This window comes from Gymnodraco acuticeps, unplaced genomic scaffold (assembly GCF_902827175.1).
Source record: "Gymnodraco acuticeps unplaced genomic scaffold, fGymAcu1.1, whole genome shotgun sequence".
In the NCBI taxonomy this organism is placed as follows: Eukaryota; Metazoa; Chordata; class Actinopteri; order Perciformes; family Bathydraconidae; genus Gymnodraco; species Gymnodraco acuticeps.
This window is the reverse complement of record NW_022990421.1, coordinates 25001-43148: the sequence shown is the minus strand read 5'-3', so window position 1 is coordinate 43148 and position 18148 is coordinate 25001. Positions and strand designations below refer to the sequence as shown.

The following is an 18148-nucleotide window of genomic DNA, read 5'->3' as shown; positions in this document are numbered from 1 at the left end:
TGCTCTTCTCCACCATAAACCGCCTACTCCGCCCAATTGACCCCCCCCAACCCAGCAGACGCCCCAGAGCTTTGCACCAGGTTCCTTGACTTCTTTGAGGACAAAGTCAACTCCATCCACCAGGAACTCCAGGCCTCTGCCCCATCCCATCCACATGCCACAGCACCTCCAGTCACTGTTTGTTCAACTCAACACCTGCCTCAATGTTGTCTCTCCTCCTTTGCACCAGTGGATGTCACACAGGTTACCAAACTTGTCTCAAAAGCTAAGGCTACAACCTGCTCCCTCGACCCCATGCCCTCTGCCCTGGTCAAAACTTGCCTACCCATCCTCTGCTCCACCATTGTTAAAATGATCAACTCCTCCCTGGATTCAGGCAAGGTTCCCGCCGTCCTCAAGATAGCAGCTGTCACCCCCATTGTCAAAAAACCTGGTCTCGACCCCGAGGACCCCAGCAACTTCCGGCCGATCTCCAACCTTCCTTTTCTTAGTAAGATCATGGAAAGAGCAGTTGCTGCCCAACTCCACCATCATATGTCCGACCATGAGCTCTACGAACCATTCCAATCAGGCTTCAGATCCAACCACAGCACAGAGACGGCCCTTATTAAAATAACCAATGACCTCCTCATAGCCGCTGATTCAGGCCTCGTCAGCATCCTTATCCTCCTGGACATCTCCGCCGCATTCGACACAGTCTCCCACACTATCCTACTCAACCGCCTATCCGTCTACCTTGGCCTCTCTGGTACAGCCCTCTCCTGGTTCCATTCCTACCTCTCCAACAGGCAACAGTTTGTGACCATCGGAAAATCCAGCTCTCCCCCAGCCCCTGTCAACCAAGGTGTGCCGCAAGGTTCGGTGCTCGGCCCCCTTCTATTCAACATCTACATGCTCCCCCTCGGTGAAATCATCCGCCGACATGGTCTCAACTTCCACTCCTATGCCGACGACACCCAACTCTACATCAGTACCAATCCATCATCCCAGCTACCCCCACTGTCACTTGTCAACTGCCTCCGCGACATCCAAGCCTGGATGTCAAAAAATCGACTTAAACTCAACAATAACAAAACAGAGCTCATGGTTGTGGCCCCAAAAACACTGCTCCGGAAGGTTGGAGATCTGCTCCTCACCATCGATGGCGGCTCCATCCACCCTTCCCCTGAGGTTCGCAGCCTGGGCGTCACTCTGGACTCTAGCCTCACCTTCAACTCCCACATCAGGTCTACTGTCAAAACTGCTTTCTTTCACCTACGAAACATCTCCAGACTCCGGCCCTCTCTCCCCGACCCCGTTGCAGAAACATTAATTCATACCTTCATCTCCTCTCGTCTGGACTACTGCAATGGAGTTCTGTTCGGGGTCACCAGCAAAGACCTGGACAGGCTCCAGAACGTCCAGAACTCTGCAGCCAGGCTCCTCACCCACACTAAGCCCTGGCAACACATCACCCCTACCCTCATCCACCTTCACTGGCTCCCGGTCAAGTCACGCATCCAGTACAAACTCCTCCTGCTAACTTACAAATCTCTCCACTCCCTAGCCCCTCCATATATCTCTGACCTCCTTCAGCCCTACACCCCCTCTCGTCACCTGCGGTCCTCTGACAAAGGGCTGCTCTCCATCCAGCGCTCCAAGCTGAAAACATTTGGCAACAGAGCCTTCAGTGTCGCAGCCCCCACCCTCTGGAATTCTCTCCCCTCTGCAATCAGGAATGCAGACACTCTGGACAACTTCAAAAAACACCTCAAACACCATCTGTTCACTCAGGCCTTTGGCCTCAACTAATATACAGTACTCAGCAACCTGTTCCTGTTTTGTTTTCTTCAGCCTATGTATCTGTATGATTATTATTACTTTTTGTTTTGTTACTTCCCATTGTAAAGCGTCCTTGGGTTTCGTGAAAGGCGCTATATAAATTGAAATTATTATTATTATTATTATCTCTCTCTCCCGTCAGATTAGACTCGTGTTTATGTCCATATCGATCAGATCCAGCTAGTTCTAGCTAATGATATGACTACCTGCTTATTAAAAGACACCTCAACAATAAGTGTCGCTATGCAACTGGGTGAGGCCACAAAGTATAGCGCAGCATTATGCATTTGTTTACATGCCCACCGGAACCCTGAGGCATTACCAACAGATCAACGCACAATCAACCCATACAGGACATCTCTTTCTCCACATTAAGTGTTAGACATTAGAATTGACTCTTCTTGTCTGTCACATAAGTGGCTCAACTGAAGCGGTATTGCGCTAAAGGGAAATTATTTTGACCGAAGAGATTTAGATTTGCCGGCTAACGGGAACTCTGACGTCGTCATTTTGTGTGCTTCGCGGATGCGCTCGGCTCCTCTCGACTGCTGCTCGGGTCTGCTCGGTCAGCTTCCGGATGAGGAGGCATTCATTCGACCAACTTACAGTAGATAACATTACAAACATTTTTAACAGGGGCCATAATAGTGTAAATAATGTTTGTTTTGGCAGTTATAACTGAATGTAATGTGTTCTACTTTCATCCATCCCATCATCCAAACCCATCAATTTGAGTAAATATTGTCCCCTTGAAAACCGTTACTGAACTGATTTTGGATATTTATACTTTGATAACCATTAATCTGCCCTTCAATGTTGACAATTTCCTGGATCTGCTCGGGGATTCTTCAAGTCCCGCCAAATTACGTGTGACGTCATTGCGGGCACAGCTCTCCAGCTGCACCGTTCAGGATCCCAGCATCTGCATGTAAACGCACGATGGTGCACACAGCAGCAAGCTCAGACAGCGATGACAGTTTAATGTTGAACGTGTCTGAGAGCTCATATGAGGCTGAAGGATCGGTTTATGTTGTATCTGTTAGAAGTTTAGGAATTAGGTGCGTCAATATGGGCGATCATACGGTCATGTAGCCAGTGGTGGAATGGGACTAAAAATCATCCCGGGACTCTCGACCGGCCCACTTCGGTACCGCTAGTAAGTTGTCAACGGGGGGAGTGGGGGATGTTAGGGGCGGCGGGTGCTGTAGATAGTAAATGTAAATATGTAAATATTTGTGTCACTGCATCCTGGTAAATACAAATATAATGCAATGTCTGTGTCTTTGACATTAGCGCTGCTAGCACCTGTGCCCTGTACTACGAAGCCAGTTCAACAGACCCTGGATATGTTTGAGTAACAAACAAACTAATAACAACAAACTAACAAACGAGATCTCGCTAAGCGGTCCTACGACGCTGGTTATCAACTCGGTAAATCAAGCCAGGGTTTCTCTCACCAGCTGAGAGCGCGTTCACGTCTAAGACACGAGTGGATCTGACTTTAATTACATTTGACTCGAGTGTTTCGTCAACATAATGTGTTGCTTAAAATAATACTTCTGCATACAGTATGTGACACTGTGAGTGTTGCACGGCCAGATACGGCTGGAGAAGCTGACTCAGATAAGGAAATATATGATATATTATATGATCGATGATCTGATTGATGATGTAATATGCGACACGTCGGCGTCTTCTCTGCATAGGCCTACGGCAGTTTAAACTGTATTTCTTTTATCCTGTAATATGACTTGAGAGATTTAAACTCCGCACACTGAGTTGATCTCTTTTCTATAGACGCCGGAGGCGGGCAGCGTCAGGTAAAAAAAGTTATTTAGCCTTCCCAAACCTGAGCCTCACGCGCCGCCTATGGGGGATGTGCTAGTGACTTATCCGACCGGCCCACTTCGGTACCGGCCCATCGGGATTCGTCCCGATGGCCAGTCCGCCACTGCACCCAGCCCACGTAAACTGTCAACGGGGGGAGCCTCGCTGCGGGGAAACGGTGGATCTAGTGTCCCGATCGGAGTGGGAATAATAATAATAATAATCCGTGCATTTTATCCATTAATTTCCCCAACATTGTGGTAAACAAAACACACGTTTAATCCATGTTGGTGTACTACAACTACAAAAAGCATCGGGTGGTTTTCTCATCAGGAAATGCAGACCGGCTCAAACAAACGATTATTAATCATCATCCTCACGATCATTTAATGTATCATATGTTCGCCGAATTGACATGAAAGCACTAATACATGTAGTTTCATCCACTTGAGTTTACAACTACAAAAATAATCGATTTGTTTTTATATCACATCCTACGGGAGGAAATTCAGTAGCTCTCACTACCGATTTTTAATCCTAATGTAATCATCATCTTCACCACGATCATTTATGTTTATGTTCGCCGAATTGACATGAAAGCACTGACAAATATGAATATACTGTAGTCAACTTCATTACAACGTTATTAACGTGCCTAAACTCAGTAATTCACCATTTCTACGCATGACAACATACTTTGTCCGTGTTTGGCTCTCTCGCCGCACAGTGAAGCGTTCCCGCATTGACGTCACTTCCGGCTTCCCCCAAAACTTCAAAATGAGTCGAAGGAATTTCCCCGCGATGTTCGAAATTATTGATATTTACGGAACGCTATCGCTTTTTCTTTTTTAAACTGACGGTTCGAGATTACTAGTAGCCCAATATTTCATTGCACAACAGTTGTTGGGATGGTGTCACAGGCTCTTTAAGTGTTTCTTATAGCTATGCAGGGCATGCAAGCGAGCAAACACAAACAAGAACAAACAAACAAGTAAAATGAAGAATACAATTGAAATTGTACAATATAATATTGTGGTGGTTCATCTTATAATTCAGTCTAGAGAACCAGACAGCATCTAAGACCTGCAAAAATCTAAATGTTCTAGGGGGAGGCCCCCCAAACCCTTCGTGCCATTTAGTCCGCGCGCATTTTTCAGGGCAATCTCTATTGGGCTCAGGGCCATCTGTAAATTAGCTAAGATGGCCCACATTAAATCCTTAATGTCATGTACTGAGTGTACAGTACAAAATGATGCAACAAGGAAGGGTAACGGCAGAGACCCCCCCCCCCCGCCCCAAAGACAAATGCCGTGGGGATCCACAAAATGAGCAGACACCCGGGAAGGGGTCCTCTACGGCAGTGCTTCTCAAACTTCTTTCAGTAATGTACCCTCTTTGAAACATTTTCTCAGTCAAGTACCCCCTGACAGATGTAGTGGAAATTGTATTATATCCTGATATGTTTAAACCAAATGCTTCTCATTTGGTTAGATGTGCTGTTTGCCTCTATCTACTCTACTTCAAGGTGTGAGGTATCTATATTACTTTGTAAGAGTAAACCCCATCTCGGTTCAAATATACCAAAACCCAGTGAACAAAGATAACAGGACTCATGTTTCCAGTTTACTTGCTGCAAGGAGAGTCAGCGAGTGACATGCCATGTCAACTCCTTAACCAACTCTCAGCTAGGAGAATCGGCCCTCAGCTAGGAGAACCAACTCTCAGCTAGGAGAACCAACTCTCAGTGCAGTCTTTTTATTTCAACAAACAGTAACATGAGACAATCATGTGGTCTTGACCAACGCCTTATTTGTTAGTGTGGATCTTGTGACTCTCAGTCATGTGAATCTGTGTGTGTGTGTATGTGTGCCATTTTAAACAGACTCTTCTTTGTTCCTCCATTAACACTCCTTGTAACACAGCAATGAGAAATACATTATGAAAACACAGTTTATGAAAACACTTTTATCCTTCAATAAACTCTAACATTCCCTCCTGTTTTTCATAATTACTAGCTGGTTACAGTGTCTTTATAGTCATTAGCGTCAGACCTAGCAGGGTCACTACACACAACACCTTTCCCAACATAGTCTAGTTGTGATAGTGGTTCTGTTGTTTTCTTCACCGGGGTTGAGACCAGTATTTCCTAATGAAACACCGCCCTTTGTAGCCGGACTTCCACCACTTATCCGTCGTTAAGTTGGAGAGGTATTGTCTTTTTGCAGTGGCTCTGATGTATCCACGTAGTTCTTTCAGCGATTTTTACTGCAGTCGGTGTTGTCAGCAGTACCGTGTAGGGACCGTCCCACCGTGGACAGTGCCAATGCTTCCTCTTAATCACCTTCACGAGGACCTGGTCACCAGTCTGCACTCGAGTATCCTGTAAGGGAGTAGAAATGTCTGGCAGGTTATTTGTTCGAGCTATCTCATTGCTTCTGAAGAGTCTGCTCATCCATTCAGCTAATGTAGTCTCTGCCTCAGCATCATCCTCCTCCCTCACCTCGTCTGTGATTGGTAGTCTGAATTGCCTTCCTGTTATGATCTCAAAGGGAGACAACCCCTTTTGCCGTGGGTTGTGTGATTCTCATGCATGTTTCTACTTTCCTCTCTGTGGTCGCTCATTGCCTTGAGCATTGTCTGCAACATACTACACAGGCTCTACAAAAGTTTTTAGAAAATGTAATATAGTTGTATGTATGGAAGTGTTCATTTATTATTGTCACCATCCCCTCCTGTTGAGACATGGCACGGCCCATGACTCAAATGAGCTGCTGTTTAATAGAGACTAACGGGGAGTACTATCTTGTTGTTTATTCTGAATGTTCCCTCAGGGTCTGTGGTTAGTTTTTGGTCTAACATGTACAGGTTTAGGTTCACCATGCGACCTACATCACATTTTCCTTGTGACCATACGCATGGCGGCACCGTTTTCAGGACCTCTAAGGCCTCTTCACTTAGCATACATCATTGTTGTTCAGGGTCGTCTAGGTGGGCACGTGGTGTCATCACTAAGGTAAACCCTAGAGTTTTGCGCTTTAACCCGCCTCCAGTTTGCCATCCGTTTTTGTCATCTGTCCATTTTGTTATCCTGTTACCCCTAGCCACTAATAAACCTAAGTCTCTCCATGAAGTCCCTGGGCCCCTAGCTACTGATATGTGTGGCGTGGAACCTGGTTCCATTATCAAGGCAGTGGTTGATGGGACCCTAGCGTCAATTACAACATCCCCGTGTGGTTTGCATACATCGAGTGGAACACTACCCTCTGTGGTTGTCAGTCGATGCACGAGCACATCATAGTCTTTGTCTGGGCCAGGGGTGTTCTTGTACTTTAGTGTAACGTGCAATGCGTCAGGTTTCATTACTTCTTGGCCATGTTGTGGGGTGAATAGTGTTAACAGGTGTTCACCTGTGTTTGTCACGTCAGGTTGTGGCATGTCTAGTGACCAGTAGTAGTTGGGGGTGTTTATGGATTTTTGAAGGAAGACCTGGTCTTCCACCTTTTCTCCGGGCCCTACTGCTCGCATTCCCCCTTTGACTGGTACTACACTGATTTTTAACATTTCCATGCCGTCTCTCCCTAGCAAATTGACAGGGCAGTTTGAGATTAACACACATTTAAGGGATGCCTGGAGGCCTGACCTTCTATCTTCCATAAAAAGTGGCTTTGAAATCGACCTCTGATTTATGTGTCCATTTGCTGATTTTACAAACATAGTGCCAGTTGGTGGCCACATTCTTTGGACTTCTTTGTTCACTACTGATGAGTCTGCACCGCTGTCACATAAGAATTCTAATTTTTCCCCATTGATTTCGATTGTCCTGGTAGGTTTAATACTGTTGTCTGACAGATTCAGTAATACTTCAGAAAGGTCAATGTGATGTGTGCTGACGTCCTCTTCTTCCTTTTCTACGTCTAGTCAGTTGTCATAACTATGTAGGTTATGTGAAGGGGGGGGGCCATGTCTTTCGTCTTTGTACTGTCCCTTTTGTCCCCCTTCTTTGTTCTGTGGTATCTGTTCCTCACAGTCCCTCGCCATGTGCCCCTCCTTTCCGCACCTGTAGCAGAGGAATTTTCCTTCTGCGTTTCTGCCTCCTCCTCTGCCTCTGCCTGTTCCTCTACCATTCCCTCGTCCTCTGTTAAACCCGCCTCTCCCCTGTCCTGGTCCCACAAAGAAAATCTGATTTTCTCCCCATCTTCTCCTATGAAGAAAGCTGATGCTGACGCTTTCTTATGTCTTTTTTCTTTGATCTGGGTTGCTGCATGTACTAATGGATAAGCATCACCCTGATATGCTGTTCCATCGAAGGATTGTTCTGCTTCTCTTAATTCTTCAACAGGATATAACTTGGTTTCCCCCTTATTTTTTCTGGTGTGCAGTGGGCTTAATGCATCTGCCATGTCTATGTCGATGCGTTTTTGTGTCTCTCTTTCCCTGTCTTTTCTCTCTTTCTCTTGCTTTCTTTTTATTCTTTGTTCCTGCGCTTTGTGTTCTTCCACTATCGCTCTCTCTTTCTCGCGGCATACAGCGTCAACTGACCCTGAACGCCCTGTCTCCTCGTCTGCTTTCACTGAAACAGCCGCTGCTATCATACCTTCTTCTGCTTCAGAAGAAGGTCCTTTTATGGGCTTGTTCAGCCCATAAAGCTGCAACCCGCAGTTGAGCTTCTAACTTCTTTCTTTTCTTGCCTTGTGTTGTTCCAGCTGTTGCTGCTCTCAATTTGTCGCTTAATTCTCTTACTGCTGTTTTCTCCAACTTTCCTCGGAAGCCGTACAGTTTATACCATTTGCTACAATAACTGGTGTTGCCATGACTATATATTTCCATATATCTCATGTCCCCTGTAGCGGCAGGCTTACTCCCATTGGACCCCATGATTCTAGCTTGGTGTTCCTACTGGACAACGTGCCGGTCAGAACCTAATTCCTAATTCACCACTAGTGTACTTCAACAGACCACAGAGTTTTTGTTATCACCGTTAGGTTTCCACTCTGTGCGCTGATTCCACTTGGTGACACTTTTACACACTGCTTTCACTCAATCACTCATAAGTGTACCCAAAGGCACGTCGATCCTCCTCCTAGGCGGAGTAGCCTTTCTCTATCAACGTTTTATCAACCTCCTTAACGGCGGAGTAGCCTTTCTCTATCAACGTTTTATCAACCTCCTTAACGGCGGAGAAACCTTTCTCAATCAACGTTTTATCAACCTCCTTAATGGCGGAGAAACCTTTCTCAACCTCCTTAAATGGCGGAGAAACCATGTATATCAACTTTTTATCTTACCCGTTATCTGTGGTCACTGGTCCGGTTGGATTCCGTCAATCGTGCCGAGGATGAGGGAGGTTGGACATATAAGCACCGGCCCGGCCACGAATTCTGCGTCCCGGGTCTTTCTCGGGGTCGGCTGATGATCCCGGCTGTCGACAGACTTGCGGCGTGTCTTTTCCCTCCTCCTTCCCGTCACGATGTGTTGGAATCCGGCTCGAAGGACCAATTAATGTGGGGTATCTATATTACTTTGTAAGAGTAAACCACATCTCGGTTCAAATATACCAAAACCCAGTGAACAAAGATAACAGGACTCATGTTTCCAGTTTACTTGCTGCAAGGAGAGTCAGCGAGTGACATGCCATGTCAACTCCATAACCAACTCCCAGCTAGGAGAATCGGCCCTCAGCTAAGAGAACCAACTCTCAGCTAAAAGAACCAACTCTCAGCTAGGAGAACCAACTCTCAGCTAGGAGAATCCACTCTCAGTGCAGTCTTTTTATTTCAACAAACAGTAACATGAGACAATCATGTGGTCTTGACCAACGCCTTATTTGTTAGTGTGGATCTTGTGACTGTCAGTCATGTGAATCTGTGTGTGTGTGTATGTGTGCCATTTTAAACAGACTCTTCTTTGTTCCTCCATTAACACTCCTTGTAACACAGCAATGAGAATACATTATGAAAACACAGTTTATGAAAACACTTTTATCCTTCAATAAACTCTAACACAAGGCCACAGAGCTGTTTTGGCTACTGGGTTGAGACTCACACAAAGTCACACGAGAACTTCTACAGCTCAAGGCCAGGTGTCTAATAACAATGTGACCGTGTGAAGATTTCTTACCTTCTCATCATTTCTGCTATATAAGCTTTGCTGCCATATTGAACCACTCGCGCAGACATATTTTATACTCTGTGAGACCTGTGTCTATATCTTTATTGTATCTAATGTTTGTTTGAGGCCTCGAATAAACATCAACAGAAAGACAACTCTGTCTGATTCACCATTTATTTGTTGTAATCACTCTGACTTGTACTCTACAGTATTGGGGTTTTTGGATTTCCATAACAATTGGCGCTGCGAGCAGGGTCTCTGCAAGTTCGATTGGGAACACCTCCGGACGCTGGTGGTGGCCGGCTCCAGGATCCGCGGATCTTCCTCTACCCCGACAGAAACCGTATGGGACGAGAGGACCAGCGCCGGGGGTGGAACTGATTGACTTCACGAGATTAAACGGACTTAAAAAGGCTTTCCAATACTGGGTGAGAAGTGCAGTGTCTAAATTGTTTAAAGTTAAACGTAAGCAAACTCCATGACATCGAGAGGGGCTTCTCGAAGGGATATATATATATATATATCAGGGTTGATCCCGTCGTAGATTGTGGGTTTACGATCAGTTTTTGCGTGATTTGTACTGAGAAACTAACATCACATCAGGGTTGATCCCGTCGTAGATTGTGGGTTTACGATCAGTTTTTGCGTGATTTGTACTGAGAACACAAATATATATCAGGGTTGATCCCGTCGTAGATTGTGGGTTACGATCAGTTTTTTGCGTGATTTGTACTGAGAAACTAACATCACATCATCGATGTTGTCATGGGAGCAAGGCAAAGTAGGGGGCTTGTACACCCTCCTGAGGGCCCGATTGTAGATGTCATGAGAGTAAAATATGGTGAGGACAGTCTGTCTAAATTAAATATATGGACGGAAATGTTCGGATTTCCAAAGGGAGGTTTCTTTGAGTAAATTAAAAATCAAGAACCTAAAGAATAAATTACAAGAACATGAAGATGAAATAAAGGGTAAAAAAAAGAAAAAAAAAAGTAAAAGACTTATAGAACACTGGACATTCAAAGAAAAAAATAACATAAGGAAAAAAAATTAAAACCGATTTTTCCATGCAGTTTTTCAACTGAAGTAATATATGTTTAACAAACCAATGAAAACAATTATATATTATGCAAAACTATAAAATACAATACACACACATTTGACCCCCTTGGTGGTTATAGGAATATTTGATATAAAATTGTGTTTTCTATTTAACTTATTGTTCTAAGATTGTTTTTGTAATCATGCATGGTTTATTTTTAACCTTTTTTAAAAAAAAATGTAAAGTCTCACGTACCCCCTGCAGTCCCCCAACGTACCCCTAGGGGTCCGTGTACCCCCATTTGAGAATCACTGCTCTACGGTGGGGATCAGTCCGGGAGTCCGTTTGGGGCAATGTTGACAACAACTGCACCGAAAGACCCAGCTGAAGCCGCTCCCCCCCCCCGCTCCCCCTGGAGACGGACCATTTGGCCAACTTTGGGACTGTTTGAGCAACTTGGGAAATAGGAAGGGCTATGGTGCGCTTTTGACCACCCAGGTGCGAAGACCATCGAATTTTAGGCCCATCCAGACACTTTTGGGTGAAACGGCCCTTTAACCAGTTAAGCCCCATTCCCCCGGTACCGGGGCAAAACGCAACATCTTGCAAGAAACAGCGTCTGAGGGATTCTTAACATGTAACAAACTATGAATGTGTCTTATCCACTTAACGGGAAGAAACTCAGCTATCAGACAATATTAAAAACATTTTGCTAAACGAAACACAAGGGTAATAACAAAGGCCCTTAGCAAAAAAATGCTAATGCACTTAGCACAGAGCTCACGGTAAAATACCCCTATTAATTATCGGATCTGCACAAACAAGATATCGATTAGCAAGCTGAGATTCCACAGATTCCAGAAATATAAGTATCATCACTGAGCGATCAAAACTCGTGGGGAAGCAAACCCAGACATCACACCACGTAGCTTTGCGGAGCAAACACTTGACATTGTCTTACCTTTGCTGTTGTTCTGATCAAAAGTTGTGTTCAATGGCATTAAAACGATAAAAACGCTGCTGAAGGTTGATCCATAGGTTAATCCAATGTGTCTGTGTCACTTTGAAAGCTTCCGGTTTTGGGCATTCTGGCTATGCATCACTCATTCACCAATGGGTAATGTTTAGATGGATTTTAGGAACCTCCCCTCGATTGTATTGGCTCTAACGGTTAAAAAGAGGTGTCAATCATCAAAATCGACCAAGGGGGGCCAGAGATATGGAAAATCCACCAAATGACCCCAGAGCTGTTTTTTTCTTTCTAAATCTCTCTAAAAAAGTCAAATGTCACTTGTTTTGCATCAATCTTGATACAGGGTACTTATTATATGTTATAATTTGGATTCCTAAAACTTTTAGTCTACAATCCCATCATTCATACTATGTTCAATCTGAATTTACTTTAAAATAAAATAAATTGGATATTGATTCTGACTTTTATACATCCAACTCACAGGTTTATCATTGCTTTTAGAACAAAGATTATTAATTTACCCCTTTTAGAAGTGAATATATAGTCAATTGTTCTGGGAATGTCATTTTCGAGCCAGAGGCCTGAAAAACAGGCTGGGGGCTTAACTGGTTAATTGGGGGGGTCCGGATCGGTTCGAGTGAAATGCCCATTGGACGAATGGCAAGTGGACAAAGTTGCTCGAAGTGGATACCAGCAGTGTGGACGTAGCGCCTCCAACACTCGGACGTCGGTCTGCGCGCACGCCATGGCACTGCCGAGTTAGCGAAGTGTACGTCGCTTGTCCAACGCTAGTTTGTACACTGCCAAAGTATTTACCATTCTACCAGCGTCCATGAGGTCGGAGGTTCCCTTCCTGCAGGGCCTAAGTCAATGCAAACTAACCGTATTATTTCAAGGTTTGGGGGTATACCGTTGAAACACTGGGAACTTAAATCCTTGGGACAGACCTCTTGATGTGCCAAGTTTTAAGCAAATCGCAAGAACTCTAATTCATCAGTTAAACCGGTTGGTGGCCTGAAAGCTTGTAGATCATCTTGTTTGTCACCAGTGAAGTCCCTATTTTAGTCAATGGCATAGTCCAAATCCTTGCAGCCAAGGCATTGTGAAGATATGACCCTATCAATGTACTTCTCTATGACCTCTTCAAACTCCTTCCGTTTTTGCCCTGGTAGTAACTGCAGCCCTTCTGGCACCACCCTACATGTGTACAGTTTTACGACGTTCCATGGCCCACCAAGACCCAAAGGCTTGCTTCTTCAGCTTGATAAACTCTTTCACTGTTGGAGTCCACCAACAATTCTTAAGTTGTTGCCACAACAAACACCAACCAACTCCAGCCACAACTCCTGGAAGCCCCCACCACAATAGAGGTTTTCATATGATTTAAAAACAACCAACCGTGGATTTTTGGCAGAGGGTGTTGTGGTTTCAAATACACTTGAACCACCCTTTGTTTGAACATAATATGTGTTACGTCCAAGTTAGTCCATAAAAGTCAACCCAAACATTTTTTATTTGGGGATGGAACATTTGGCAGAGAGTGGTTCTCCAACAAAACCATAATCCACAAAAAAGGTTTGAGTCTTATTGTGATTAATAAAGATATTTTTGTATCGATCACAGAACAACTTGACAGTCACATAACTTGAGCAAAGCAAGTGGAACAACATCTATGGGTTCAGGCCTCTAGAGTTTGATTAATGTGTTTACATGGTAGGAGCTCTTTCTTTGGAGATTTTAGATCCGCAGAGGGTACATTAGTGTTACAAATATCCCAACGACTCAAACAGATCAAGGTCCAGTTTCTGTTACTGTGTTTGACGGACCACAAGATGATAAAGAAGAATCCACAGAGCGGAGCTGTTCACTTTCTGAGGTGCAGGTTACTTCACATGAAACATTTCAAACAGGTTGTATGTTTTCATATCTTAATTCATGTATACTGTTAACATAATCTGCCTTGTTTTATACAAACTATTGATGGCTGGTGAATATAATGTGACATATATAACTCTTGACGGGCATGTGGAAGTGCAGAGGTATAGATATCTTTATTTTGTGATCATGTTAACTGCATATGTTCTGATCATCTGCAGTAATTCCACTATTGTGAGCATCATTGCTTTACACAGAAACCTCCATGAGCCTATGTACGTGTTCATTGCAGCTTTGATGGTTAACTCTGTTCTGTTCAGCTCTGCTATCTATCCAAAGCTTCTGATGGACTTTTTATCAGAGAAGCAGATCATATCTCATTCAGCCTGTCTGTTTCAGTGGTTTATTTACTACTCTCTAGGCTGTTCAGAATTCCTCCTGCTGGCAGCCATGGCCTACGACAGATATGTGTCTATATGTAAACCTCTGCAATATCCAAATATCATGAGGAAAATAACTGTTCAAATGTTGCTGATCCTAGCTTGGCTTCTGCCTGCTTGCCAGGTTTCAGTGCCGATGATAGTGAGTGCTAACAAAAAACTCTGTCACTTTAATTTAAAAGGAATCATTTGCAACAGCACGGTTCAAAAACTGTATTGTGTGACTTCAAGACTGCTGAATATATACGGCTTGGCTGTTCTCGTAACTGCATTAATTTGTCCCGTGCTCTTCATTCTTTTCACATACATCAGGATAGTTATAGTTTGCTATAGAAGCAGTCAGGAGGTCAGGAGGAAAGCTGCACAGACCTGTTTACCCCATCTGCTGGTTCTCATTAACTTCACTTGTTTGGGTGCTTATGATGTACTTTTACTTCGACTTGAAACAGATTTTCCCAAAACTGTACGTTTAACAATTTCTTTACAAATATTGTTGTTTCATCCTCTCTTTAATCCCATCATATATGGTCTGAAAATGAAGGAAATTAATAGACAGCTGAAGAGATTGTTCTGCAAACGTGTCTAATGCGTCACAACTGATGACTGAGTTCAGCGATGCTGTTGTGTCATAATAATGCAGGGATGTGATTTATTTGATCATTGCACGTTAGTTAGTTAATGTGAGGATTTGTTTCAGTAATGCAGAGGCACACTTTAGAGCAAACCTAACGTCATCAAGGTAATAACAGATAACGGAGCAATATTTAAGTTTTTCAAAACTCCTGATGAGGTCAACACTCCAGCAGCTGTAACTAAATCATGCTTTTCTGCGTCTGTCCTTACTCACAACATAGCACAGCTTGTTTATTCTTTTGTTCACTCTCAAATTGCAGAAATGGAACCCTGTTCTTTCATATTTGAAATCTTATTTTCTGCCTTTAATGTCACATAATAAATGTCATCGTTACCTCTTAAAAGCAAGACCGTGTGCTTTAAACTTTAATTGAGTGCCCTGCCAGACAAAGCGGATTCAAATTGTTTCTAAATAAATCAATAAACAAGAAAGATCATTGTGTTGTTGCCGTCAAATGGCTGTTGATCGCATGTGATTTCTATCATGCTTACATTAAGTATGGTTCACAATCTGCAGTTATTTAAAGAGGATGATCATACTCATCGGCCTCAAGGTTTCAATCCACATTTGAAATATGTCTCACCAACATTTCTATATTTGTTGTATTTTATCCGTATGGTAAAAAAAGAAAATCAGTCTTGAACACTTAATTTCCAGCATTCATTTGTATGCAGCAATTTATGGTCGAAAAGTCTTGCCAAATTTAAATGTAAAACAAAAAAGGCAAAAGTTGACAGCTTCAACTATAACAATATAACAGACATGTGGTTAGGCTCTCATATGTCCTCTCATGCTATCCAGCTATATTCATTTAAAACATTTGACTACTTGTTGATGTACGCATAGCTTGGTCCGCTTTTGGTAGTTTCTCCTATAATCTCTTGCAGGTAATGGGGGGATTCCTTTGCAAGGTGTAATTATCAACACCGCTCTCTTGTGTTCACTGTTTAGTATTGACACTGGACACCAGGCCTGGAGACATTCCCTTTCCCACTGCTTTAACTCGCAGTATGGTCACCGGCATGGCGTCACTTTGTGTGGAAAGGAGGTGGGGACACTTATTTTCAGATAAAAAACAACTAGTGTATTGCCTGCTTATGGTGCATTGGCTTACTATTTGTTAGCAACACCATTATGAATCCTGAATACCTGTCTTCCCTCTTTAATGGTGCAAACCTGACTCAACTGTTTGTTATGTACAAGGAGAGAAAATGTACAAATTGGACAAGAAGAAACGGTGTCAAGAGTTTGTTAACGTTTCTGATCAGCACATCATGTTTTGGGGTCATTTTGGAATAAGTAGGCTAAGGGGCAATTCTCTTGAGCTTACAATAACCTTTTGATGACTAGTGCAGTGCCTGTGCTCTACTGCTGCAAAGATGAAGCGATTTTAGCTTTTTCTGTTTTCTATATCTCTGCAGATTACACCACTTTGGTCCCCAGAAATACAGCGACAGTGAGTGAATGGACGAACCGCTCTCCAGACTGTACATGTTCTCTTGTGCAAATGAACCACTGCTGTCTTCTCCAGTGTTCTGTGTCAGTTCATGGCAATGTTGTCTTTTTAAAGTTTCCATCAAAGTTACTCGTTAACGTTTCATGTACTAGCGATCCTTCAGTTCCCAGGCCAAGTCCCTAAAGACTGAGCTGCTGATGCCCCCATGTTTCCCATATGTGTTTTTTGGATTATTTGTTGGCATTCCCTGAGGATTTGCTGCCTGATTCGCTCTGGCCTATTACTCCCGTCCAGTCTGTGATCTGGGCTGACACCTGCTGCTGAAATATATATACATGTTGACCATGTTGGATTGTGTTTCCTATATTTTTGAAGAGTACAATTTAGATTGTGTAGTGTGGAGGGTGTTCGGGAACGTCACACATTGCCTGTATGACCCTGATATCATTAGACAACATATTAAGAATTACGTTTTTGCTAAATACATTCTTAAGCTATACAAGAACATCAGGACACAGAGAGGCAGGATTTTGTAGTGTTGGCCTGTATATGTTTCTGCATTGAATAAAATCCCACTTTGGCTTGATCAGAGAGTTTTGTGTTTGGCCCCTCAATACAATTGTAATGTTTTACCATTTGCTGTTCTTGCTGTATTTATTATGTGTTTTAATAGTGTGCTGTGAAGCATGTATCCTTTGTAACTATAAGAAAGATATAATGATGATATAAGACAGGGGTGTCCAAAGTGTTGGGCCCCCCACTAGAAGTGAGGTATGTTGCCTCATAAGTTAAGTTATAAGTTAGCGAAATCAATCAAATGTAGGTAAATTACGCTCGATAGTTTAACATGCTTTAAGAATACAAGCAGTCTCATTTACTCAGCTCTCCAGAGGGTTTACTTTATTGTGTTGGTAGCTCATCCCTTAAAACAGAAGCCTCAGATTGCTGATAATAAGTCAAGTCAAGTTTGAAAGTGAGAAAAGGAGGGGTCCCAATATGGAGCCCTGCGGCACTCCACAGCTCATAATAAGGAGATATGAAGGGTCTATTTCAAGCTTCTTCTGCAAATCAGTTATTGGGCTTTTTTTCATCAACTAAGATTAGTTTGAACATGTTTTCAACTTTAATTGACTGAATTTATTAAAAAATGTGGCTTATTAATGTAATATATTTAAGATGAAAAATATAAAACAAGCACAAGTTTCAGGTGGGGTCCAGATTCCATTATACTTTTAGAATTTGCTGCGGGCCAATACAAACGGACTATGGGCCGCAGGCCATAGTTTGTACACCCCTGCTTTAAGATATTCAATGGACAACACAGTCTACTGCCATGTGAGTCTTTGCTTTTTCAATACGTAATGAAATATCATCATGCTTACATTACATGTTACTTGTTAGACGCTTTTATCCAAAGCGACTTACATACTCAATACTGGGCAATCCCCACAGGACCACAGGAGCAATTTGTGGTGAAGAGTCTCAGGGACACAACGACATGCTGACTGCAGTGGGTTTTGAACCTGTGCTCCCTTGATCCGAATACCAACTCTCTATTTACTGCGCCACACGTCTCCTTACAATTTCAATCATCACCTACTGCCTGAATGTTCTGTTGTCCTGTACATAAATAAAGAGATTGTTACTGTAAGTGAATGCATTAGGACAACAATAATACAACAATAAACATAAACAAAGGCTGGTGAGATGTTTATCTCATGAGGGTTAGTTTATCTCATGAGACGGATGAGGAGTCCTCGTACAATTACTAGCTACGTTTTGTAAGTGATATGTTAAGTGGGGATTATTACTCATTAAAATAATAATAATAATTTGACCACAAGGACAATATTGTTTATGTTGTTTATTTGTTTTCTTCAATAAAATGTAATCGACTCAGGGCACACAATTACAATTAACATGTACATTTTTGACCAATATTAAATGAAGACATAAACGAGAGACACAACAA

General features: G+C 43.0%; 1 protein-coding gene and 1 long non-coding RNA gene across 2 annotated transcripts; one reads left to right on the top strand and one right to left on the bottom strand.

The window, feature by feature from the left end:
* Positions 1–8536: 8536 nt before the first annotated feature.
* LOC117551901 lies at positions 8537–9226 on the bottom strand. The gene is made up of 2 exons (XR_004569869.1): positions 8878–9226; positions 8537–8832 (listed from the first exon to the last, which is right to left on the bottom strand). It is a non-coding gene; the product is annotated as an uncharacterized LOC117551901 (long non-coding RNA).
* Positions 9227–13634: 4408 nt separating this feature from the next.
* LOC117551902 (olfactory receptor 11A1-like) lies at positions 13635–14672 on the top strand. Its single transcript, XM_034224985.1, has one exon. The coding sequence runs from the start codon at positions 13707–13709 to the stop codon at positions 14670–14672; it is 966 nt and encodes a 321-aa protein (XP_034080876.1). The 5' UTR covers positions 13635–13706.
* Positions 14673–18148: the final 3476 nt, after the last annotated feature.